The following is a 25,753-nucleotide window of genomic DNA, read 5'->3' on the forward strand; positions in this document are numbered from 1 at the left end:
AAATCCAAGTTTTTATTTGGGTCCTCAGTCATACCTTCTGTCATCTCCTCCTGCACTGACAACAAAGCGATCTCCGTTGGTGAAGCGTATGTTGGTCAAGTGAGCAGAATGACCCAGAAACCGTTTGTGTTTGGCCTGAAAGAGATCGTATTCATGTCATTCAAGATGCATTTTTGCAACTACTGCTAACAGTGTTCTTGTTTTACAGCACAGACACATTTACAGGGTATTACAGTGTGCAAAACATTTTAGGGGAAGTGACAGCTCCAGCTGAAAATCAGTTAAGCCATCACACAATTTTAATTGTGCAATACTATTTTCTCAGTAGTTGAAAAGCATGCTGGGTAATTGACTATATATACTATTGATATAATAGCACAACAATGTACATCACAGGTTGAAAACCTGATGATTTTGTATTATAATGAATTTAAAGTCACTATATGAAGATTTTTTATGTGATCGTTGCATCTTTCAAATTATTCTGATGAATTTTCATTTGTAGAAAAATGAGACGATCCTGGTCTGTGTGGAGGGTTAGCAGGAAGTGCTTTTTTAATTCTACCACTGGAGGGCACTGACGTCTTGAACTTTTAAATCCTTCATATATACTGGCTTTCAGATCTCAGCTCATGAAGGTGAAAAATTTCACATTTAAAATGATCGTATAATATTTTCATTAGACGAACACATTACTGTCCTAATAAATCAAAAACATTGTGGAAACATAAAAACAGTAATAATAATATGATGTAGTCATACTTACAAACTTCTCCGGACATGGAAAGTCAAACAGCTTTACCATCCCAAAGTCGTCTCCTGTGACAATGTTAAGGCCTGAGTGGGACACACAGGCACAGGTGACATCTGCTTTGTCAGTGTTACGGGACCAGATCCCAACGACCTCGTCGCCAAGGACACTGGACACAGAGGGAGAGAGAGAGAGAAACAACATTTGGGGCTCAGACTCATCACTTCATTATTACCTTTTCTAACATATGCATTGATGGCGTGTGTCTCTCACCTCGTCCAGCTGGCCCAGGTAATCCTGTCAATGTGGGACTGCTCTGTCACCTGCTTCCCAGACGGCACCTCGTACACCAGTCGTTTGTAAGCACCTGTGGATATCTGATTCAAGACATCGGAGGTTAGAGCGTTAGGGTCAGACAGCCGTGACCTCTCACTGCACAGCTGATGAGCCTCTGATGTTTCCGTACCTGGACGTAAGTGCTGTCAGCAGAGAAGTCCATCTGCATCACGAAGCTGGGGATGTCCCTGCAGCAGTTGATGCGGTTCAGCTGCGGGCCGAGCGTCAGGTCGTAGAAGTCGACTGCGCTCTCAGTGGAGCCCACAGCCAAGTAACGAGAATTTGGACTGAACCTGCGAGGGAGACATGCAGAGTTAGAGAAGACCAGAGTTCTCTCAGATTTACTGTCTAGTGAACAGACTAGGGTTTGACAGTTTCTAAAGATGATTATGGATTCTTAAATTTCAAATAGAAGCTTTTGTGTTGTATATTTAATATCTTTACATTTAAAATTTAACATACACATAAATACATACACAAACAAATCAATAAAAATACATTTTCAGAGTGACAATACAGTTTTGATACATACTTTTTTTTTTACACATAAACATAATAGTAGACATAATACACATAAAAATCGTTTGAATAAGCAGGAAGCCAGGTAACCACAGCGAATGCAAACTCATCCTCTGCAACATTTCAATACCAATCCAAACAGGATTAAAATTGGGCAGATTTATGGGCCCCAGCTGGCTGCGTCTGCAGTTTCTCTGGAGGACCCACTGGTGTTTGCCCAAACAGGTAATGTGTGTGTTTTGACAGGGTTTTATATGAGCCCCAACTGGACAGTGTGTGCTGGGCCAAATATGACGGCTATTAGCTCCAAATTAAACTGGAGAATCTTTTTCTTGCTATGCTGGCTTTTTTCACCTCACACAACAAAGCTTCTCTCTTCTCCCTGAGCCTAAAGCCTTCACTACACCATGGTCTTGCCCGAACGTTACCTCCATAGGTAACACAAATAATGGCACCCATCAAATTCTCCTATAATCCCTGAGGTCCACATGAATTTGTCGGCCGAGACTGGTGACAAAAAGCTGATTATTTGCTGAGGAGCCGAGGCGCTACTGAAGCGTACAAATAATGACAAAACAGGCCAGGGGGCAATTCAGAATAATATCCTTCGTAAACATACACATAATAATCAGTTGTTTCATAAAAGGCGAGTTCTGGCTCAATACATTACTTTTCCCTTATATCACTAAGTTGATATATCTGCTGCACCACTCTACTATCAGTACCTAATATCCTGGATAGGAGAGCGCCGGTCCCTTTTCTTGCCCCAGATTTTGAGCGAGGTAACCAGCAGGATGATGAACTCTCCGTTCTTCATGCCGATGGCCACCATGTCTCCCTCGGGACTGTAGCTGATGGTATGCGCCGGGTGACCCAGGTTCACCTTATTCAGCATCTTCTTTTTCCCACAAGGCAATGCAGGGTGATTACGAAATGTTATAAACCATCTTAACATTTGAACTGTGATCATCCTGATAAAATGACAGAAATATGTGAGTGCTGATCGGTTTGTCATCAGACTGAGTGGTTGTGTGTGTGTGTGTGTGTGTGTGTGTGTGTGTGTGTGTGTGTGTGTGTGTGTGTGTGTGTGTGGGGTGAAATGGCCGACCTTCTCTGGGATGTCCCACAGGCGAACAGTGCCATCCTCTGCAGCAGACAGAAACACGTCTCTAGAGGGATGCGTGCCCAAGCCCCAGATAGGTCCGTCCATGTGTCCGTTCACCAAGATGTTGCACGCTGCGTTCTTCTCCCCTACTTCAATGATCTCTGCGTTTCTGGTCCCCACGAGGATTTTACCCTGACACAGCACAGAGTAAAAAAAGGTCAAAATACAAACAGTGAAGTGGAAAATGAGAGCGGGAGATTGATTGAGTAGCATCTTATCTATTAAGTACCTTTCCTCTGCACACAGAGCGAACACAGTCTATGATCTGTCCAGTTTCTAATCGAAAGGCTCTGCAGCGTTTTAGCTCCTGGTCCCAGAGCTTCAGAGCACCTCCCTCCTTTGACCTGTGGAGGAAAACATCTTCTGTTTCATCCACTGTTTAAGGGAAATGACAGTTTTATGTAATAAATATATATCATGGTGGTCACAGGGTCAGTGATGTACAGTAGGTACAGTATGTATTTGTTTCTTTCTCATATTCACTTAATCGTATCAGTTATTACATTCATTTGGATAATAAGAAGAATTACTTATAAGTACATACACAAAATGTTTTCCTGCTATGACAGTGTCAAAATGAAAGTGGCCGACCAAAGGTATCAATTAAACCTGTTTTTCCTGCTAGGACTTTATTTCATAGTAATGTGAGGACTTTTGTTCTGAAACCAAACCCATGTAACTGACACAACATGAGAGTTAGAAAACTTCAGTTTGCATAATCTGTTGACATCATACTTTAATCACAAAATCCCTTTCACAGATTATCATATAAAATCACCATCTACCCCTACTGCCCACCAATAAACCAGTACGTGAATAGCTGTGAATGTATGTGAATCGCTTACTGATGGGTGATCAAATGTACTAATACAACAGAGCAGCACTTACGGTCTTTCTTTGCCTCCGGTGACAATGAGGCCGTCTCTCAGTGTGGTGTACATGGTGAACACAGGGCCCGTATGAGCTTTGGCCACTATTCTTACTAGAATGTGTTCCTTCCACACACACACATCCCCACTTATGGTACCTGTAAATGTCAAGTTATTCTGAAAAGAAAACAAATCTGCACTAATCTAGTGGCCTAAGAGAGCAGAGCGAGCAATGCAAAAACAATTCACAGCACACTGAAGCAGACAGTTTGGGATCTGATGAGCTTTAAATATGAACAGGTTCAAAGTGAGAGGTTAAATGTAATATGTAGTAAGAACAAGCAACATTTGAAATCAAATCAATTAGATATTTGAACAACATTAAACAATGTGGATTACTATGGGTTGGAAATAACTTACAGCTCCAAATGCTACAGATAGCATGGTCTGCATCCGGGCGTCCTCTATGGAGCTCAGCACACCTTTCTTGCTGAGCAGAGCTCGACCAGCTAACGTCCAGAAGCGCACGTGTTTGATCCCCACAGACACAAAGTGCGTGTCTGAGTCTGGCCGAAACTCGGCCACAAAGATCCTCTGGGTGTGACCTATCCGGCTGGCCACTTTGGCACCTGAGAAACAAAGCAGAGTTCAGTAAAAGGTTTTCTAATCCACCCAATCCCCCAAAGTTGAAGCAAAGATGATTTTAATTGTCTACCTTCCTGCCACTTCCAGATGGTGACAGTGTGTTCAGGGTCCAGGCCCACAGACAGCAGGAGCTTTCCTGTGGCACTGAAGCTGACAGAACAAACTCCACCGGAGTGGAAACAGCGTAGCACCGACAGCGTCTGCTTGGTCATGGCGTCCCACACATGAATAGATGGAGACGTGGCTGAGGAAGACGCGAGATGAAGAGGACTATTTGGAATCTAATTACCATGAAAGTATCGCTTGCTTTTAATTGTCACTGAAACCCCAGCAACGTTATGAATTACTAGTTAAAACTGAGAGTGTTCATTGTTGGTTCAATTGGGTTTCTAAAATTTAAAATATGAATAAAAACAAAACGTAAACTAAAATGGTAAAGGCGAGAGTTTAGACTTATTATTTGGCTTTTATATTCTGTTTTTTAGTATCATATATACAATTTAAAATAAAGCAAGTTAATATGGGGAAGGACCTGTCTCAAATCAGATGACCAGTAGGTGGCAGCAACTTAAAGAATATAATTGAATTAAAACCACACACATTTCCTTTTCCAGCATGTTTCTTCATTTAAATGAGGATTAATCTTGTAATGTCCTTACCTGACATGTCACCAGTATCACCTGAAATTAAAGAAAATCAGATTAACACAAAGGATTTGTTACCTTTCTGACTTTCTGCTGTCTGTAAATTCCCCTGTCCTGTCTTTTACACTTTGTGGAAGGTTTGTATAAAAATGCAGTGAACAGTGACAACCACACACAGCTATTCCTGTATGCAAAAAATTATCATTTGGCTCATTAGTTGCTTTAAAGTGCAGATAAGCTCGTGGGAAGTGTATGGCTGTCAGTCATGTACAATAATCCCCCCGCACATTGCACAACACAGGATACAGGGAAGAAAAACAAGGCGGCTGGTGACACAGGAGGTCAATTTCTCACAAACATACCTACTTGGCCAGTTGCCACCACGTTGGGGAATTTGGGATGTTGATTGATGGTCAGGCACAGAATGTCGTCACTGTGTTCAACATAGAAACTTTGGCAGGCTGTAAGAAAACCACAACCAAAACAGACACACACACACACACACACACATCACACACACATACAAGGTCGAATACATATATGTTATATTTGTTTTCAGGGCAGAAAATAGTAACACTCTTAGCATGTCTTCTAAACTGCCACCCTGTCTACTTACAGGTCGTCAAGTTGAGCACGATGCCAACTGAGGCCGTGTGGTAGATGATGTCCGCCCCCTCATTCAGGTAGTGCACGTTATTGCGGCAGTCATTGCCACGGTAACCAAATACCAGGTCCAACACTAGGTCCTGCGGGAGAGTCAGAAAAAGACCGCCAGAAAGTCAGAAAGGTCAACGCCATGACAACTACGATGTTGAGAGCCAGCTGGTGGCTGAAGCAGAACGTCATCATTCGATTACAGAATCATCAGAGTCCCCGGAGAGGCTGTCGGGACTGAGAGCGAGCGCACAGCATCTTCAGCTGAAGTAATCACATTAGAATCTTCCTTCTGTTTGCAAAAAATTCCCCATCTGTATCTATTAGTTTGTTGTTGTTTTGCTAAGCATGTGAAGTCCACCTTACCTCAATTGGTCTCTTCTTTTTGCCAACATTGTTGGTCTGCAGCTTCTCTGGCTGAGGCAGCGCTCTGCTGACAGGAGGCCTGGAACAGACAGCTGGGATAAGAGGGCGGCTGAGGAGTTGCTTATCATACTGATAATTATAATAATGATCATGATGACAATAATAATAACATTACACTGTTTACTATTGGGACTGTTGTATAAAATGCTCCATATCTGCAGACAAAAAAGTGACTTTTATCTCAAAGAAAAGGGTCCAGGAAAATAAATTTTGTACATTTTTTTCTCTGAAATAACAAGAGTTACAATTATCAAGCTGGGATGAAATAAATCATTTTTTAAATGTCAAGGCCTCTTGCATCACAAGTTTCTAAAAGGTCTGTATTTCCAGCAAAGCAGTAAAAGTTTGAATAGGGTGACTGATGTCAATAGATGTAGAAGATGAAGGTAAAATTAAAACTATGTGACAGTAAAATATCACGACAACATAACTAGTAAAAGTAGTCACTTCCACGCATCTTCAGACTGTCAGTGAGTACAGTCCTGTTCATTGATTCAAAAACATCACTAACATTATGATTTTACATGATTTATCAGAATTATGAGATGGAAAATACAGTTGTCTGTGTTCTGGGTGAATAACAACCAGAGAGTAAAGTTTTCAAGTCTGTTTCATTCATCAGGTCAGCTAAGTAACAGCTTTCACCGACTCCTTGACAAAAAAGAAACCTCCGTAATTACTTAGTGTATGTATGGTACGGAAAATAATTAATAATGCAAAGACTGTATGGACATACCGATGACCCTGTTTTACAGTCAGGGCAGTGTGTGGAGCGGAAACACTATCAAGTGTCTATAACAGGCACAACAACACTCCAGTCCCTTCATATCTAATCTACAAATGTCCAAATGAGGCCAAAAAAGTAGTATTGGAGAGAAAATATAAGTAAACGGCATAGTAAGAGACTTACCTTGACCCTCTTCATGGCGGCAATAACAAAGAAAAAGCAAGAATTAGAACAAAGGTTTCCCGCAGCGTTCACTGTTGCCTGCTGGACACACGTAACACAACACCACAGCCACTGAGGACATAAAATACAGGAATCAGGACCATTGTGTATCCATGACAACCAAAGTCCATTTCTATGACAACTACTGCCCAGAAGATGTTACGTGGATGCTTGCATCATTGTCAAAAAAACTAACAAAAATAACAACCCCAAAACAAATCAGGAAATCATCAATAAACCAATAAATCAATAACCCTCAGGTACCTAAAGTCTGTGACATTATTTTACATGTATTACAGTGATGGAAAATCTGATGCTTGTAAACCGTGTTTACCACCAGCCATATAATCAATACTTCAAAAGAAAGAGGATGTGTAGATTTCTAATATTCATTCTGATTTGATGTATGAAGCTTGATCCACTTTAATCAAGTGGTTTCCCTGGAGTCTCTGACAATTAAAAACATTTCTCATACAACTGCTTCAGACTTTGTTCCACTCACTGTTAAAGTGGACACTAAAGTAAATTCATTTCAAGCTCCACTTTAACTTTCAGCCCACTTTGTCCTGCCTGTCAGAACAGCAGCTCATTAGCAAATGAGTGAACTGACACCAAAACAGCAACTTCATTTGTACATGAGGGAAAAAAAAAACAAAACAGACGCTTGGAAGTGAATTACTAAAACAGATAGATCTTTACAGAGGAAACCTCACAGATGCAAACCTATAAACCTGCAGGAAGGTTGAGACTGGAGGTCATACAGCGACCATGCCATACATGGTCTGTAATGTAGCCCACAGACTAGTACAAACTTCCACAGTCAGTATTTTACCTTTTCTTTATAATTACACATCTATTAACTACTGCTGCCTGATGCTTTATCTTTTGTGCAAAATCAACATACACACTGCTTACCTCACCACCCCTTGTCTTCAAGTGGAATTAAAGAACGAAGCAGGATAATGACAGATGGACAGCCATGAAAGGAAAGAAGAAAAGCAGAAAAAGCTGAGTTATTTCAAAAGGGCAGGGACAGGGCCAGAGTAAAACGCAGGAAAAGAAAAGATATGTTGACTGAGGAAGACAGGACTGGCTTTTTTTTTTTTTGCTCTGCAAATCCTCTCCACAGCTTCATTTAAAATACCTTTCATCAACAGAGGGCTCTTTCAGCTGCAAGTGGGGTTTCACACCAGTCATGGGTCGCATGTTGGTGGATAAGGCCTTGATGGTGTAGTTGATCTCGTTCTCTCTCGTAACATCGCTGTCGTAACCTGATGAAAGACGGGAATGATACAGATTTTTTGTTTCAGCAACGGAAGCGTTTGTCAAAATTGAAAACATCAAAAGTAAGTCGTCTCTCACCTCCGTCGTCCTCGCTCTCGATGTCCGACTCCTCGCTGTCACACTGTTTGAATTCCCTGTGGCTCTCGGGCTCATGGGCCCAGATCATGAGGCATGTGTCACCCCCACCCACTGTCACCAAGAGGCTGTCGTCATGGGTCCATCGCACATTGGTAACATGTGCGCTGTGGGCCACGTAGCGTTTGAACTTTGCATACTTCCCCTGTGGCAACAGGGACAACATTTATGTAACACTTGTGACATTAACACAGAAATTAACATAACATTTGCATAAACCTCAAAGTCGAGATGTTCAAACCACATAATAATAAGAAATGTGGATTGCGTCTCACCTTGACAGGGTATCTGAAGAGCTTGACGTATCCCAAATCATCTCCTGTTGCCAGCACCTTCCTGTCGTTACTAAGGCAGGCAGCGGTCACCTCCGTCACCTCATTGATCACGGGCCAGATGCCCTCAACAGACGTTCCCAGGACACACGTCCACGTGCTCCAGTCGATCTTCTCCACCTGAGCCAAGTCAGTAAAGATGTATTTATGCAGCAAATAACACAAGAAAAGTATTTAAACATCAAACACAAGGGGCAACAAAATAGAACAAACAATAATTCAGAAATGTGCTCAAGTGCTTCACCATGAAGAGAGTGATACATGATGATTTTATATTGAATTTCAAACTCTACACACAGCCAGTGGAGAGAGGCCAACTGTGGGGTCATGCGCTCCCTGCTCCTCACTGTAAACAGGAGGAAACGGTTCTCCTGGGCCTGTACAAGTGTAACATAATCTACCTGCCACCTATCAATCTCCTCATCTAACTCCATGCAAGAAAGCAGATGAGCATTCTTCCAAAAATGTCTAATTCCTCCTTTAAAAGGTTTAGGGCAGGCAGGGTCTTTTGAGCACTGTCATGGCCAATAATAAAAACCTGTTCCCACCTAATTTAAACTGAGAAAGGTTTGGGACATTGAGCTTCTCACAGAGTTCAGGCAGTCTGCTGAGATGGCCACATTAAACGCCAAAATGGTTGCAAATCCATAGAAAATAAAACAAGAGCAGACTGCTGTCTCAGCCCGTTAATGACGATCCCGTGATCAAGAGCGCAAGAGCATGGATGCATCACAACGGGGCGAGACGGAGGAGCCAATGTAATAGAGGACATCGGAGGCGCCACCGGGCCTAGACCCAGCAGCATCTATCAGCTCTGACGCTTATTTCCTTCATGCGGTTTATCTTGCAAGGTGCCTGAATGTCTCACTGCATTAAAGGGACCCTAAACACTATCCCACTTCCACTGCCAAAATTAGAATGATACTGGTGAAAAGTGGGCCGTGTTAATGCTTCACTGCCCTTCCCCGAGCCTCCTCTGATCCCAAGGGGAAAATGTGGGCCAACAGCGCCATAACCACGGTCGCGCCTGTGCCTTTTCTCCCTGCTTACCTCTGTAGCTGGAATGGTCTGCCTTTTGCCGCGAGGAGCTTCGAAAAAAAACTGCTCTTTAGCACCTGTGTTGACTTGAAGTAGTTTTCCTGTGCGTGAAAGAGCCCAGAGGGGCACGGTGTTTTTAAGTGAGACATTTTGAATGCACAATTGGCTCTTAAGCGTAAATTTACAAAGATTTCCTGAGACAATAGTATTTAAGGAAACATGTTTACCTCTCTTGTCCCAGTCCAGATGGGTAATGTAGTTGAGGCATCCTTTGCAGACTCCAACTCTTTTGCTGCTCATTACATTGTAAATATCCACAAAAGTGTCTCCTGATGCCACTGCAAGGTACTTCCCAGTACCTGAGCCAACAGAAGAGAGAGACGTCTCAGTGGTGGTTTGGTGAGTCCACCACTTTGAAATATCTGAACAACTCTGGGACGGATTGCCATGAAATTTTGTGTAGACATTCACGGTACCCAGAGGATGAATCCTCCTAATTGTGGGGATTTGAGTTTTCACTTATCCTGTGAAATGTCTCACCGTCTTCTAGCGAGACTGCCACATGGTTCTACGCAGACATTAATGATTACCAGACAATCTTAGGTGATCCCCTGACCTTTCCTCTACTGCACAAACAACAGCACTTTAGCACTGTCGTTTTAGCATGTTAGCATAGGTAGAGTACAGCCTAAATATGGGACTGTAATGGTATAAAAAACTAAGAAAATGCTTTGGATAAGCAGCTTCTATAGACTGCAGTACACCAGGCAGCATCAGAGCACCAAGCCTGAAACAAATTGCAATGAAAAATAAATTTTAAATAAGAAATTTCAAAGGGGTTTCAGTATTTTAACCATACCAAAACCAATTTCCCGCTTAGTGTTACACTGCACTATACAGTGACTTCAAGCCTAAGACGTAGGCTCTCAGGGGTTCACGGGTGTTGGGTTGAGAAACAGGATCACTTGCACCGTGGATTAAGGTTAAGTGTCCAGGCGAAAGATAGTTTAGTTTCTTGTTCTCACTTTGTCTACCCCCACTGTTTCTCATTCCTCTCTTGCTGTCTCTCTGTCTGGCCTTATTACAGAAAGCCATTAATTTGGGTCAGGCCTGCAGCTATATCTCCCCACCTTACAGCAGGAGGGAAAGATGTATACCTGCAGAACTTCTGCACAGCATCCCACATAAAGCTTTGAAGGGCACAGAGATTTTAGAGGCCTATTTGCTTCCCAGACAGGGTTTAAAAGGAGTTTTGTACTGGTGAAGAAACGCAGAGGTGAAGCGCAGACCTGGAGAGAATCGGATATCAGATATGATGTCCTTGCGGTGGTGGAAGGACACCAGGTCCTCCAGGGTGTCTGCATTCACAATAAGGAAGCTGCCGTCGTTCAGGCCCACCGCCAAGGCTTTGCCATCAGGAGAGAAGCAGCAGCAGCGGCCGCCTGTGGAGGACAAGTTGTTTGTTAAAGCCCTGGGAGCGGTGCACTTCTTGTCAGGCTGACAGCCAAGCAGACAAAGAAAGTATACTCATATGTTCGCGCTGAAGCAGTGACTCACCTTTCCTGAGCTTGCGTACAGCCAGCATGCAGTGACTGGGTGAGAGGTCCCATATGCGCAGGGTCTTGTCATCGCTGACGGTGGCACAGAGAGGGAGATGGGGATGAGTGGCCAGGCCCCACACCTCACCCTCCATGTGGCCCTGCAGACACATACAACAGCATAAAGATTCAACTTTAGTCGGCCAACTTACTCTTAGGCGACAGCAGAAGAAAGAATGAAAAAAACAGAGTATACTTAACATGGACTTTATTTCGAAAAATTCCTCTAAATTTAGGTGTGGGTAAACTAATAAGTTAAACCATACTGTAGGATTAGTCTGAACTAAGACAAATCATATTATAAGAAATCTTGCTGAGTTTGTCAAAGTAACGATGGCTGATTTTAAGATTACTGAATATTCAGCAGAATGTGCTGGTTTGCTCATTTGTATATTTGTTTGTTTATTTATTTACTTATAATTTCATTCTTTATTGTTTTGTATTTGATCAACAAGTGTTGCTGTCCACTTTCTTTTTGCGTTTATTTTTATCCACATCTACATCCATGTATCTCTCATGATCTCTCAATGATCATCACAGAATAATAAAAAAAAACAACAACAAACAAAAATCTAAAGTGTAAAACAATATATTAACTATATAATTTCCTATTAACCGCTTTGTTGTTTTGCAGTAACATCTGCATAATCTTTATATTTTCCTCCTTTCTGATAGCAGCAGCAGCAGCAGCAGCAGCAGCTGTGCCTGATCAAACAGGTTAAAGAAATGTGCCCCGTTCTGTGTACATATATCATAATTCTCCAGTCTCTTCTTCACAGGCAACAGTATTCTTGCTTGACAAACATGGTTAGCCTGTTACCTGTACGACCTTTGGTTCTCGTCTCTCATCGATGGATCCCGTCCATCACAATGTGATTGTACATTAAAAGCATTTGAAAAGGGCAATCAATAGTATTTGATCTGTCTGCCTACAGTCAGGGGAGGCTGGGAGACACTGCGGGACCACTCTACTTAATTCAGCAGCAGTAATTCATCACAGTTTATAACAACCTCCTTGGTGATTCTGTGGTGCTGTGTAAAATAGACATAATCACACTGCAGGGCTATGCTGGTGCTGTAGGTTTGTATATTGTAACATATTAATTACAGTATAGAAATACATGTTTTAGTGCTGACATTTTCCAGAGCACAACTTCTATTTCTTATTTCTCTATATCCATAAAGATTTTCAGGAGGCAGATATCAATTTCACACAAACTTTAAGGCACATCTCTGAAATACACAGAGAGAAACATGACATCAATCTTCACTTCAGAAATCTTTGACATTTAACTTCCCACCTTTTCGTTTTCTACCTCCCAGACAGCCACTGCATTCCAAGCACAACACTGAAAATCAACTCCAATCAACACAGCCTTGGAAGCTGCTTTAGTAATCCATCACCTCCACATTTTGTCACCCTGTTGGTGGTGCATTAAAGGATTGTACGACGTGAGAAATTTAAAGTGTAAGTGCCCTTGACACACCGCCGAAGCAAAAGTTTCATAACACTTTCATAACATAGTTTTACTTGAAGAAAAACAGAGAGTAGAAGTTGTTGGCTGTGATGTCCAACAACATTCAGTGCATCTACAGCCTTTCAAACCTTTACTAACTTGAGAAAAGTTCGCCCCAACTACGGCTGTCACCTTACAGACTCCCTGCATACTGCAGAAAACGAACTTCCTCATGAATACCCTGTCTAAGCACAAGTCGAATCTGATGTACTGTATAATATTACAGTAGATGTGCGACAGGAGCTGGGGTTATTTTTTTATTTTTATCTTACCTGGACCAGCAGAGTGATGGGACCACTCTTGTCAACCTCCAAGATCTCACCGTTCTTGGTCCCCACCAGGATGTGGCCGTGGCCCAGAGATATGGCACGTATGGAGGGGTTGTCTTCCAACAGCAACCCTGCAGAGCCGATGAATTATAGCATGAAGTCAGAGACCTCAACTTGAACCAGCACACAGGAGGCAATCTTCATTTCAGCTAAAAGCATTGAACGTTTTAAATGGATTTGCATCAGACGGTTGTATTATGTCTATGGAACCACGGAGGCATAAGAACGATTCAAGGACTAAGGAGCGCCACTGGCAGCAGGATGACCTTTTTACCTTTAGAGCCTGGGGCCAGGACTGCTCTCTTGATGGCGTAGGTCTTGAGGCATCTCTCGAAAGTGTCATCCCACAGAGCCACTATACCGTCCTTTCCTCCAGTCACAAATCCCTACGGGGACATCACATTGGCACGTTTACAGCCTCAATGATCTCTGCAGACTGAACATGTCACTAACAGAGTAAAGCTTGTTTTACATATAATCAGCTATGAGAGGAAGAAACTACACAAAAAGTACATACAGTGGATACAATGGATCATAGTAGAATAGAGAGAATAGATAGAATAGAAATGTCTATCCCACTGATAAAAAAAAAATGCTCACAAAACTCGGCCTTTACATTTAAGTTTAAATTAAACCGTTAACTTAAAACAGAGGGCTAGATGGTTGTGACATGTTTACAGCTAAAAAGTGATTGAGACATGGATTCAGATTTTTTCTTTTCTTTTAAATATTACAAAAGTTCTCACCGGTCAGTGAAAGACCACTCCCCCTCCGGGTTTGTGACATACCTTTTCTAGAGCGTGCATACTGAAAACAGGGCCGTCGTGAGCTTTGACGGTCTTCATCAGGAACATGTCCCTCCAGATGCAAATGTCCCCGGTGCATGTGCCCGAAAACACCATCTCCTCCGACCAGCCGTACACGGCGCACATCATAGTCTCCGTCTTCCCCATGTTCCCCTTGCGCCCAATTAGTCCACCACCTGAAAGAGAAACAGACAGTTAAGCCAGAGCTCTGCTTGTTAGAGTCACTCCTCGCCAATAAAAAAAACAAAAACAAAAACAAAAACAAAAAACAGGGGTCTTACCAGCTTTATGCCAAAACTTCATATGTTTCACACCAGCTGTGATGAGCTTGTCCGGCAGGTACGGGTTTATTTTGACAACGAAAATCTTGTCCTTGCTTCCCCTGGAAAAACAAGTTGTACATCACAAAAAAAAAATATATATAGAAAAACAATTTGTCCATTCTTTTGATGGTAGGATGTTTTTATGTTTCATCCATTCTCATGCCTGAGAGTATGAATATATTGTGGCAGTAAGCAACAATTCAAAGGCCAAGCACACAAAGCTATACTGAGGACTGTTGATCATGGCAAAAACCTGCAGAAATACGGCTCTGGTTCTGTTTCAGTGTGATAAGAACCATTGAGTTGCATGGTTTACATAATAAATCCAGCAGATAGACACTGCATGTTATTTTGATAAAACTGAACAGGTAGCCCAATGAACTAACTCCATCTGACTCTTCTGTAAACCCCTTAAGACACAACTGAACTCAAAGGAATCAGGTGTTGATTTTGTAAAAAATGTTCAAGAGCAAAGAGAAATGAGTTCAAATTTGAACTAAATGCGGCACTCGAGGGAGTGTAGTACTGATGCTAAATAATCTGATGGACTAAATCCTATTGATTTTTCATTCTGTGAGCTTGCATCTAAATTCTTTGCAGGAAACTGAACCTATGATAGTAATGACCACCCTCTGTTGTTAGCTCCCTATTATTTCAAACAAACCAGAAGAAGAATCCAGCATACTGTGACTGTCTCCTTGTTTCTGCTGTTTCACACAATATGAACATTAAGGACCAGTGGCTGGTCATGTCTGATGCAATGGACCGTGCCTGACACTTAAAATTCTCCTAATTGTTGCCCTTTGTGCTGCCGCATTAGTCTCACTCTCAGTGAAGCTAGAGAAACGTTACGCCCCTCTCCTCCCTCTGTGTTTATCTGTTTGCTTTGTTTTGCTCTTCCTTATTAAAATCTCCCACTTCTCCATTTTCCTACCCTGCACTTTCTCTCTGCCTCTCCCTCTCACATCCAGCTGAAGTGAGACAGTGGCAGTGTACAAGCCAGGCTCTGTCAGGCCCCATTTCCCTCTGCCCGCCTCACTGCACTGCCCACCAGGGTCCGCAAAGGGGATCAGTGCAGCTCTGATCCACTCTGTCTCTGAGCTACAGTGAGAGCCTGGCACACAACGCGCAGGAGAGCAACCCGCAGTGCACTGCTCCACGCTAGCCACAGGGTGTTTCAATGGAGTAGATACTGAATATGAACATCAAGCAACAAAGCAAAAGCAAAGCTATTTTGGGATGCAGATGTTTTCCAGTTAGATACTTTTGGCTCTTTCTGGATTCCAGGTTATATAACTTCATCTGTCATGAAATTGAAATTCATTATGCAATTGAACATTACATTATGTTCTGAACAAATTAACACCTCTCATGCTTTGCAGTAATTCATAATTCAGGTCCGCTAGAGTAATCCACTTGCATCAGATGCACATGCCTGGTGTGTGCGCCCCATATCTGGTCGCGTGTGTCCATACATCCTGAGGGAGCAGCAATCATTTCATCAGTTGCATCACTGTCTCATTAGGCGGTATAGGAAGTCAGTCTGTTACACTTGTGCTCAGGATGGCTCACAACAAATGCAACTAGAGTTTGTCTTCCTTTATCTTTAATGAACTGCAAGCGATAAGACTTCAGACTTATACTCGATCTTTATGGTCCAATTTGTTTCAGCCATCATGACAAACTGTGTGCGATTGCTTTTGCTACTTCCTGTTACTTCCTATCATTGTCTAACCACTCTTTTTCTAACTCATTTGCTTTTATGAATTGTTTGTACAGCTCTTAAAAACACATTTGTCTCAATATGTTTCCCTCTGAAAATAAAATCTGACACATTAAAAACTCACCAGGATATTCCCATTGAAGATGTAAATTTAAAGTAATTCTCTTTAATCATGGATCTACAGCTGAGGCCAGGGGGTAAAGTCCCACTGCAACCGTTCAGGCTCTGTCAGGGTTAAGTGCTGCAGTGGTGCAGCCCTGTAATCTAAAAGATAATTCCCCCTCTTCCCTCTCCTCCATCAGTCATGCTGTCGGCCCTGCACAGCAAAGTGGCTTCAATTTAACCCTCATCTATAAATGTCCATATTTAAACTAAGAGTGTTCAAACAATCTTTAGCATTAACAAGGGGGTTTGTCAAAGCTTCTCCGGATGTGGGGACAGCAGCTGCTGCGTGCTGAAAGGCCGACCTGCAGCCATGTAAACACTGTGCTAACTACGGACTGTACTAACCGCATGGCAGAGAGCTTCTCCCCCTTCCTCCAGTCCCACAGCACAATGGTGTGATTGTCGTCCAGGCCCACGGAGGCCAGCCGTTTGCCATCCGCTGTGGAGGGAAAAAACCAAAACCATTCAGTGCAGCACAGAGGGAGCCAGCTCCTGCTTTGGTTCAGTGAAGTTTGGCCCTTGTTAGCAACATGAAAGCACCCCGGTGGGTTTGATCTGCGGCAGGTGATTCACTGACACTGACATACAGATCACCGTGCTGTGTCTGGTCTGTGGCCAATTAAGGGAAGCGAGATGAACAGCTCTACCTTGATGCTGTCAGACTGCCGCGACAAAAAGACAGCAGTGTTGCTTGTAAATTGGGTGTCTTGTGAATTTAACCATTTCTTTTTATGTGTGAAAGAAGTTTTTTGTTCCCCTATGAAAGCAGGATGTCTGGAGGCATTTGTGAATAGAAAACGTATGTTATATTGAATCGGTCTTGATAGGCGAATTAAAAGCAGTCTGTTACCAGAAAAGTCCAGAGCGCACACTCCGAGCTGGTGGAAACCCTTCAACACGGACATGGGTTTCAACGTTTCTGTGTCCCATATGTGGATGGAGGAATCTCTGCCGACCTGCACAGACAAAAACATTTAAAGTCTTTACTTTACACTAGGATTTATGATGTTGATAAACCATTAACCGATAAGCTATAAATCACTTGAATATTGTAAGTTAGATGTGCTGGCAGCTACCTGGCCTGTTGCTACAAAGTCTTTGAGGGGGTGGATAGCCAGAGAGAGGATGTCATCATCATGACCCATGTAGAAACGCTGCGTATTCTGTTGTCTGTTGTACACAACCCCAACGGCAGCTACATGGTAGACTATCTCCCCGGTCTGAGTGTAGAACAGGTTGCTCCTGCAATCGTAGCCTCTGTAGCTGAAAACAAACAAACAAAAAAACACAGTGTAGAATGATTAAGGGGAAGAAGACAATAAGAAGGTCTCCATTTTTGAAACGCTTGGCTAATTCAAATTCATCTTTTAGCATCGGCCTTGTGATGTTACAGACTCTGCCTACCCATGGATGAAGTGCAGCTTCACCCCGCTCCCTGGTGCTCGCTCTCTCTTCTTCATGGCCGTCGCTCGATGCTTCTCTTTGCACTGCTCTTTGAGCTGAGGTAGATCTTCTTTATACACCTGGATGCACATAGAAAAAGTGTGTGCTTTCACTGTTTTTAATAAACCGTTTTCAACTCAGACATGTTTGACAGAGGGGAGCATGTTTTGATTTTGTTACAAACCTGTCGTCGATATGTGAGCTGCGTCTCCTGCTCGATTTCTGAGTCCATCTCAGGTACATCTGACTGATCAGAGTCTGACTCTTCACTGTTAGAGTCTGCCAAGGTCTCTGCGAGTGCAAACAAGGTTGCGTCACAGCTCAGCGTAAAATCCTCCCCTGCCTCTAAATCAGACAAAAATCCCACCACGCTCACACTAAAAAAATACACCACATCCTGTTTCAGTAGAAGTGAGGGTCGATCATGTAATAATACTGTGACATCTCCTATTCATCAGGCGGTCGAGCTACACGGTGACATCACTGAAGACAAATGTATAAAAATGCTGATGCAGCACAGTGCAGCCGTGCCAAGACAAGGCAATAAGCAGAACTGGCAGCTAAGGGCGGCTACTCACAAGACCCATTAGGAAAATTAAAAGGAAAGGCAGTTAGGATGTGCTTTAATTTCAGAAAGCACAGCTGCGCTCTGCCTCTGGAAGAAATATGACTTGGGAATGACAATGCAATTATACTTTCCAAGCTTCATTGACTTTTATTGGATTTGTCTTAATTAATGCGATGGCCACTCCTTTGTAGAGCTTTATAGAAATGATAGTTCATAAAAAAATTTAATTAAATTAAAAAAAAGGACGGGAAGGGAACCATCTTGTATATTTCTCTCTGGTGGTTTAGAGTCATGAGGCTGGTAGGAGTAGTATAGGTGCACACATCACATGAACTACATTCATACAATTACAGTTACAGTTCAACAATACAGCTCAACAATTCAACAATTACAGTTATAGGTCACTAAGAAATGTACTGTGACACATTATTTCTCTTACTGCGGTGACTCTACAACAATTACAGTTGAAGTAACAGACAGATACTAATGATACTAGTCTGTTTGTGTTAGCAGCGTTGGGAGGCATAATTATTTAACTTTGGAAAGAGCCTGGCTGGCTGCTTCCTTCTTTTTCCAGTGTTTATGCTAAGCTAAGCTGATCACCTCCTGGCTCCAGCTCCATATGTAGCGCGCAGACAGGAAAGTGGTATCATCATCATCATCATCTTACTCTCAGGGAGAAAAAACTGCTAACTCTTTCAGGGATTTTTCCTGCACACTCTGTTCTGTGTTCTTTGAGTGGGAGATTGAGTAGACATCAAAATTTCTATTAAGGTGCACCACTTAGCCTAATTTGATAATGTCTTGCTGGCAAGAGCCACAGATTTTGTGAAGCAATATCAGTGATGCAAGTCATCGGCCTCAGAGAGAAAGCTACATCAAAATGCATGAGTGCAATATCCCTAAATGGACTGATTAGAGGGTAAAATCCCCACATCACAGTAAATAATGATATAAATAGTGGTATCATCTCACCTTGCGGCGCTATATGCAGAGCTTCTTTAGACTTTCTTTCAGGGACAAACTTCCACTGGAACACGGAGTGATCAGCACCACCGATAGTTATCACCCACTGGTAGTCATGTGACCATCTAGCGTTGGTTATGTGGGCTGAATGACCTAAATACTTTTTAAATTTTGCACCTAAAATCAAGAGGAAACATGTTAGTGACACAGCAGATGATAATATATGAATACGTATACTATTAAATGCTGAGATCCTCTTTACCTTTTTTTATACATGGATACCGTAAAAGTTTGACCAATCCATAATCGTCAGCTGTTACTAAGACTTGATTGTTGAAGTTGGCATCCACCGAGTTGATGTCATTGATGTCTGAGTACTTGGGCCATATTCCATTAACCTCAGGGCCCAACACACACGTCCATGAAGCCCACTGTACCAGCTTCAGCTCTTCCCTGTTGGTCACCTCCTTCCCACCTCAACAGAGGATAGACATATTTTATCTCAAAATGCAGCTCCGTAACAACATTACATCCAAGAAACACTCCTCTTTCTGACTTAATATTTCTTTAATATTAATTGTAAAATAAAACTAATTCATCTGGGAACACAGCGGAATCAACAAACTTGTACTTACTTGGCATCCTATAGAAAAGCCTCCTGCCGCTGCCATTGTTGGTCTGCAGGTACTTGCTGTCCGTGGACCAGTCCATGTGTGTAATGAAGCTGTTGGAGCCGATGCACTCGCCCACTTTCTTGTACCTCTGCACCACACCATAGATGTCCACTGAGTTATCGTTGGAGCCGACGGCCAAATGGGCCCCGTCAGGAGAATACTTCAGCTCATGGATGGCCTCCTTCCTGTCCTTGATGTGGACCACCTCTGTCATATCCCTGAAGGGAAGCAGACAAACGTAGCTAGAATGAAGAGCTAAAATGAACACAATACAACGGAGCCTTTCATTTTATGGGGTGTTGACTGGGAATCAAAATTTCCCCATTTGCCCTTTGAGTTGTGGACGAACCTGACTCTCAGAACAGTGAACGAGCCATCCTTCATTCCCAGCGCCAGGTGAATGCCATCAGTGCTCACGGCGGCACAGCGGATAGGCTCCTCCATATTGCAGCGGGCTATCAGTGCGTGATCTATAAGGCTCCATATCCTTTAGACACAGAGGAGTAGGACAAATGAAGATGAGAAGCAGTGATGAGATTACAAAGGCTCAAACAACCAGGGCAGAGATGCAATAAGAGAAAAAGTCTGCAAGTACAAATTAAATGGGCATCGATGTTTGTGGTGTCTGTCCTGTTGTGTATTTGTTTTGTGACTGCAAAATGACAGAAGTGCTTTATTATTGTTGATTTTAGAAAAAAAACCCAAACCATAACAATAAAAAAATCTCATCTCTGTAGCAATGCTTCATTTATAATGGTATGTTGTGACACATTTTACCTTTATCAAAAAAATGCAGCTCCTTCGATTTGGATCTTGCAGTTGGCCATGCTACGATTTTGATAATATTTCAATTAACTGTTCAGCCCTACTGTACACAACATTTATTTATTTATTTTTTTTAAATTTTTTTTACAAGTGACAAAGATAATTGTCCAAACACAGATGTCAATAACTGTCCCAGATACTCAGTGAGTACAAAAGACTGGAATTTAATAAATTAAATGTAACGTGACAGAATCTTTTCCTCCAAAACTGTATGCAATCTCCCACTGTCACCTCTACTCTCAGGCTGACACTGAGGCTTCACCTGACTGAGCGGTCGTCACTTCCTGTCATGGCCAGAGGCTTGGTGGGGTGCACGGCCAACGCCCACAGCTCGCCCTCGCAGTGACCCTGCATGATGAGGAAGGGCTTGTTGCGGTCGTGGACCACCACCTCGAAGATCTCGCTGTCCTGCGTGCCCACCAGGATGTGATCTCCCCGCCAGCATACGCTCCGCACAGACAGCCCTATCAAAAACACACACATAGAAATCAGGCAAAACTTTTTTTAAAAACAAACAAACAAACAAACAAACAAACAAACAAACAAAAAAACACACGCAAACATAAGCAGACGGACATTTTGCCAATGCTTGTACAGTCATTATAAGAGACACGACAGGGATAATAACGACAGGAGCTGGTAATAACCATCTGCAAGCTACCTAGGACGGAGATTTTAACAGGAAATACAATGACAGCCGATCTGCAACTGACTCTGGGTAATACAGCAAGAATAAGATGGAGGAAGCATGTGCTGCTTACATATGTGAACAGGACATCTGCAACAGAGCTTGGACTGACTAACAACAAGAGGAACAGCAGAACAATGTGGGGACTGTTACGAACAGACTGACACGGTTGTTTACTCCGCCCTCAATGACTTTACCCACCTCTGCTATTTTCACCTCTAGCTACTGTTAGGTCCAAGATTACAAATAAAGGAGATGGAGAAAATAGAGAACAAGAAAGAAAATGTTAGTAAGGAGAACAGAAATGGCAAAAAGAATGGCTTTTTCATCTAACAGGGTGTTAACTCTTCCAAGTGCCTCAGGAGACCACAATTTGGCCTGCAACCTTTCTGTGCGTAGAGTAATGGCAAGAAGAAAAAAAAAAGGGAGGCAATCTGACATCACCTTTATATCCTTGATCTGTTTCCCTGAGATCAATGACAGTAATTGGTTTGAAGTTGAGATCCCACAGCCGGACGCAGCCGTCTCGGCCCCCGGTGGCGAAGCCCTCTTCGCAGGCATTCATGCTGAAAATCCCTGACTGGAGGAAATGACAGGCTGTCAGTGAGGATCTGCACAATAAATGAGCAACGACAGAACCAGCCCCAGCTACAGACCGCGCTGCGCCGCTGCTGCTCAGCCGGGCATTTGTTTAACAAGGCTTTCACCATTACAAACCTGCTACTGTGGCCTCAAGATAACGCAGAACTAGGTAACAGGATGTGTCATATTTTTTTGTTACTATTGGAAAGCTTTACTGATGGCCTCATTTGTCTTAGCGTTTGCTGTATGCACTGGGAGGCACCTTGTTGAAGCCCCACTGAGGCATTTGGTGGTACAAAAAGCAGGAATAAACGTGTACTGTAGTTATTATCCCCTCCCCCATCCGCCCATCCCCTCACCCAGCTGTTGATCCCATAGATATCATTTAATCCTGTTGAGCAAAAGGCTGATCCTGTTCTACTGAGCAGAATCAAATGAAGCCAACATGCATGGCTTCGACCCTGGTTAAGTTTCACTAGATGCTTTTGCTGTGTCTCTCCTATAAACGGTGCAGAAGCCCGGGACACAAAGCACAACACATCCCCGGTTTTGTAAACTCACCCCATGAGCTCCTTGCACTGTCCTCATCAGGTTGATCCCTTTCCACACATAGATGTCACCATTCAAGGCACCTGAATACGTGACCTCATCCTTGGCGCATGCAAGGCAGAGGATGGTTTGGAGATCCCCCGTTTTGCCAAAAACACCACGTTTGGGTGTGAGAGCATTACCACATAAGCTCCAAAACTGCAAATACAAACAGGAAGAGTGAAAGAGTATGGTGGCTAATAATCCCCCGCGTAATCCTGCCCTGAAAGAGTAAATGGACAATTATGTAGTATTTGTATACAACAGGCTGAAAATCATCAAGTCATTTATGGTCCATTAAACACACACACACACACACACACACACACACACACACACACATAGAGAGAGAGAGAGAGAGACCTTGAAAAAAGAAAAGTCAAATTCAAATTCCCCCACCCCACTTCCTCTGCATGAGATACTGGGAACTCTTGCTGGGGGGCTCAGTGCTGTAACCACCTGATCAACATGCACAGACACAAACACACACGCATGCATACACGTAGGCTCATTATTTATGAACAAGGTCGTTGGGATGCACGGCCACGGCCTCGTCTGAGGGCTAAACGCATCAAACGGAGGAGGAGAGAGCGAAAAGAGAGACGACGCTCCGTCTGCATGGAGATGAGATCACAGGGAAAAAAGCTCACGGAGGGCGTCTCGACTGCTGAGGCCGTTGCACGTGAAACTGAGACACGCTCATCACTGACAAGCAGCAGGAAAATGACAGAAGGGTGGTCCCTTTTTTTTCCCCCTGCTCTCCCCCTAAAGGAGGATTTACCTCCACATTAGCTGACTTTAGTTCAGTGCAAAAAATATTAAAAGCGATTCCTTAAACTGTGTTGATTCTGCTGAAAAAGCCTGAAAATGTAGGCGGTAGTGTGCTGTTTGTGAACTCAGAAAAACCGATCTGCACAGGCTTGATAGACCACTCGCAGACAGAAGAAATGAGCACCTCGACAGCGACAGCCTGTCACACCCTCACTAACACCTATCCTCCTGACTGATAGGGCTGCTGTGTGCTGGCAGGAGGGATCGATTATCAGAGACAGACATCACAGCCTCAGATATCACAGCCTCAGATACAGCCCTGCCATCAAACATCTGAGGCTTGTACGCACCCATCAACAGAACAGGGCTTTCCTGATCCTGAGCTCCTGAATGAGCTCTCAAGCGAGCATTTGAGCAGGTGCCCCGAGCTTCCTTGTGGACTGGGGTCGAGGGTGAAGGTTAAGCTGTGAAGATCATAGGTGAGCGAGTAATCTGGGAAGGTGTACTGTATATGCTGGTTGAAGTGTGTCAAGTGCTGGGTATGTGCATGGGTTGGTTAGGGAGAGGGGCGGGATGAGGTTTCGTGGCCCAGCCTGTTGCAGAGGCAGCAGGGATGGATGCGGCGTGACTGCACAGCCCTCCCTGCCCGCACCTGATAAGGCAGTGAGACGCGGGCGCAGGCTAATCCCTTCGCTGCTGAATTACTGAGAGGAGACGGGATGCTGGAAGGGTTTATAATGAGGCCAGGCACAGGGGAGAAAGGCACAGAGGGAGAGTCATGGCACAGTGGAAAGGTGGAAATGTGCTGGAAAATGAGACTGCTTTGAGTTGAAATCCAGACCTGGTAAACATTTTGGCTTCCTCTAAATATAATTTCTTACGCATTACCCATAACACCCCCTGGCGTGGTGGGAGCTGCTTCTCTTAACCCAGGATTAGTGGTATGTCATTAGCTCAGTTACCTTAACCATCACTCCAGGAAGAACTCTTTAAATGCAATTAAAGCTGAAAAGGTTGTAACTCGTGACCTACTGCACTGAAGCGCCCCTCACCCCTTTATCTCGCTCATAATATCCTTCCTGTCAGACTACGATGACCCTGAGTGGTGTCAGAGCCCTAAATGCTTCGCTAACTGAGGTCAATTCCACGGCAGCTCGCTGTAGGGAAAACCAAATGGCTGGAAGCTCATGGCCTCAAAGCTGAGGTCATCCCATCAACATGGTGTCAAACTCGAGCTCACCTCGGTGACACTTTGTGGCCTCAAGATCCACGAGTACACACAAAACATACGAGGCAGAACACTCGCACTCATAGCTTCCTTAGCGGACCATGGACCATGCTAGTGTGTTTTCAGGTTTTAGCTCCATAACAACCATAGAGAAAAAATGTTCAAACCTTTGAAACACACCAGCATGGTCTGCAAAATGATTAACTTTGAAGTTGAGTACACAGGATTTATAGTATATGGGCTAGAGCATGTGGTTCACAACCTGTGGTTCGGGACCCTCACAAGGGGTCACAAGACAAATATTAACAGGATATGAATCTGAAAAAAACTGCCATATAAAATGATGTTTCTTTTTTAAGTAGGTGGCCTTTTCTTTTTTTGGTAAATTACTGAATGATCTTTCCTATTCAGACCTCAAAAATAAAGACTGAAACTAATAGATACCACTTTGTTTTAAGGGTTCACAAGACACAAATGTTAGGAACCAGCCGGTACCAGTCCTTTAAACAGCTTCTAATCAGCAACCAGTCAGACAGCGGGTGAATGACTGGTATGGTAGGTGAGTTGTATGTGTGTGTGTGTGTGTGTGTGTGTGTGTGTGTGTGTGTGTGTGTGTGTGTGTGTGTGTGTAGGGTTGGGGGCTAAAGAAGGGCACACCAAGGTCTAAGTGGTCTGAAATTAATCAAAACACAAATGTCTTTATGATTAGCTTGGAGGAGGCCTGTGAGGAGTAAAACGTTGCCAGCGACCCCAGTCCTCATCATAGAGGCTGTGTTTTCCTCAGCCTGCTAGTGAGTGGATTACTGGGGCTAAATCTCCTGGATGCTCTGAGTGCTATAATCGCTGAGCGAGCACAGGGCCGGGGAGCAGATGTCACATGGTCTGCAGGGTGAAGGCTGAGGAATTATGTGGGACAATTGCTGGATTGCCTTGGCATCAGAAAACCAGAAGGGAGGGAAAGAGTGGAGGAGGAGGAGGAGGAGGAGGAGGAGGAGGAGGAAGAGAAAGAGGATTCTGCAGGGACTGGGGGGGTTGGGTGCGGCGGCCAGAGGGGGTATCTGTGCCACTGTGGTGGGGGAAGAGTTCAGGGGGGAATTACTACAAGAGGAGGCAGGTCAAGCTGGATTGAGAGGAGGGAGTCATCAGTGAGATGTTACTCCACTGGGGAATACGTACAGTAGGCTAAGCCTCCCGACTGCATCAAACCCATTT

The 25,753-nt window shown here is 43.5% G+C and overlaps 1 protein-coding gene across 1 annotated transcript in view; it reads right to left on the reverse strand.

Moving 5' to 3' along the window:
• eml5 (EMAP like 5) overlaps window positions 1-25,753 on the reverse strand; it is a 38,154-nt gene that overhangs the window by 1,484 nt on the left and 10,917 nt on the right. The window contains exons 5-41 of the mRNA XM_087176902.1: window positions 22,516-22,701; window positions 21,817-21,952; window positions 20,947-21,148; window positions 20,209-20,346; window positions 19,821-20,077; window positions 19,448-19,660; window positions 19,195-19,362; window positions 17,836-17,942; window positions 17,613-17,731; window positions 17,285-17,471; window positions 17,059-17,164; window positions 16,554-16,647; window positions 14,279-14,379; window positions 13,980-14,173; window positions 13,466-13,577; window positions 13,135-13,262; window positions 11,305-11,446; window positions 11,037-11,189; window positions 9,975-10,106; window positions 9,760-9,848; window positions 8,653-8,829; window positions 8,321-8,522; window positions 8,103-8,229; window positions 5,950-6,028; window positions 5,546-5,675; window positions 5,292-5,390; window positions 4,945-4,965; window positions 4,356-4,529; window positions 4,061-4,269; window positions 3,660-3,817; window positions 3,001-3,115; window positions 2,715-2,903; window positions 2,332-2,504; window positions 1,218-1,380; window positions 1,025-1,128; window positions 767-920; window positions 35-135 (exon numbers count right to left, since the gene is read on the reverse strand). Of these exons, the coding sequence (XP_087033028.1) occupies window positions 35-135; window positions 767-920; window positions 1,025-1,128; window positions 1,218-1,380; window positions 2,332-2,504; window positions 2,715-2,903; window positions 3,001-3,115; window positions 3,660-3,817; window positions 4,061-4,269; window positions 4,356-4,529; window positions 4,945-4,965; window positions 5,292-5,390; window positions 5,546-5,675; window positions 5,950-6,028; window positions 8,103-8,229; window positions 8,321-8,522; window positions 8,653-8,829; window positions 9,760-9,848; window positions 9,975-10,106; window positions 11,037-11,189; window positions 11,305-11,446; window positions 13,135-13,262; window positions 13,466-13,577; window positions 13,980-14,173; window positions 14,279-14,379; window positions 16,554-16,647; window positions 17,059-17,164; window positions 17,285-17,471; window positions 17,613-17,731; window positions 17,836-17,942; window positions 19,195-19,362; window positions 19,448-19,660; window positions 19,821-20,077; window positions 20,209-20,346; window positions 20,947-21,148; window positions 21,817-21,952; window positions 22,516-22,701 (5,339 nt within the window). The remainder of the gene's footprint in view (window positions 1-34; window positions 136-766; window positions 921-1,024; window positions 1,129-1,217; window positions 1,381-2,331; window positions 2,505-2,714; window positions 2,904-3,000; window positions 3,116-3,659; window positions 3,818-4,060; window positions 4,270-4,355; window positions 4,530-4,944; window positions 4,966-5,291; window positions 5,391-5,545; window positions 5,676-5,949; window positions 6,029-8,102; window positions 8,230-8,320; window positions 8,523-8,652; window positions 8,830-9,759; window positions 9,849-9,974; window positions 10,107-11,036; window positions 11,190-11,304; window positions 11,447-13,134; window positions 13,263-13,465; window positions 13,578-13,979; window positions 14,174-14,278; window positions 14,380-16,553; window positions 16,648-17,058; window positions 17,165-17,284; window positions 17,472-17,612; window positions 17,732-17,835; window positions 17,943-19,194; window positions 19,363-19,447; window positions 19,661-19,820; window positions 20,078-20,208; window positions 20,347-20,946; window positions 21,149-21,816; window positions 21,953-22,515; window positions 22,702-25,753) is intronic.

This window comes from Seriola lalandi, unplaced genomic scaffold (assembly GCF_002814215.2).
Source record: "Seriola lalandi dorsalis isolate HSWRI2012SDOR001 ecotype SW California unplaced genomic scaffold, Sedor1 jcf7180002054573, whole genome shotgun sequence".
In the NCBI taxonomy this organism is placed as follows: Eukaryota; Metazoa; Chordata; class Actinopteri; order Carangiformes; family Carangidae; genus Seriola; species Seriola lalandi.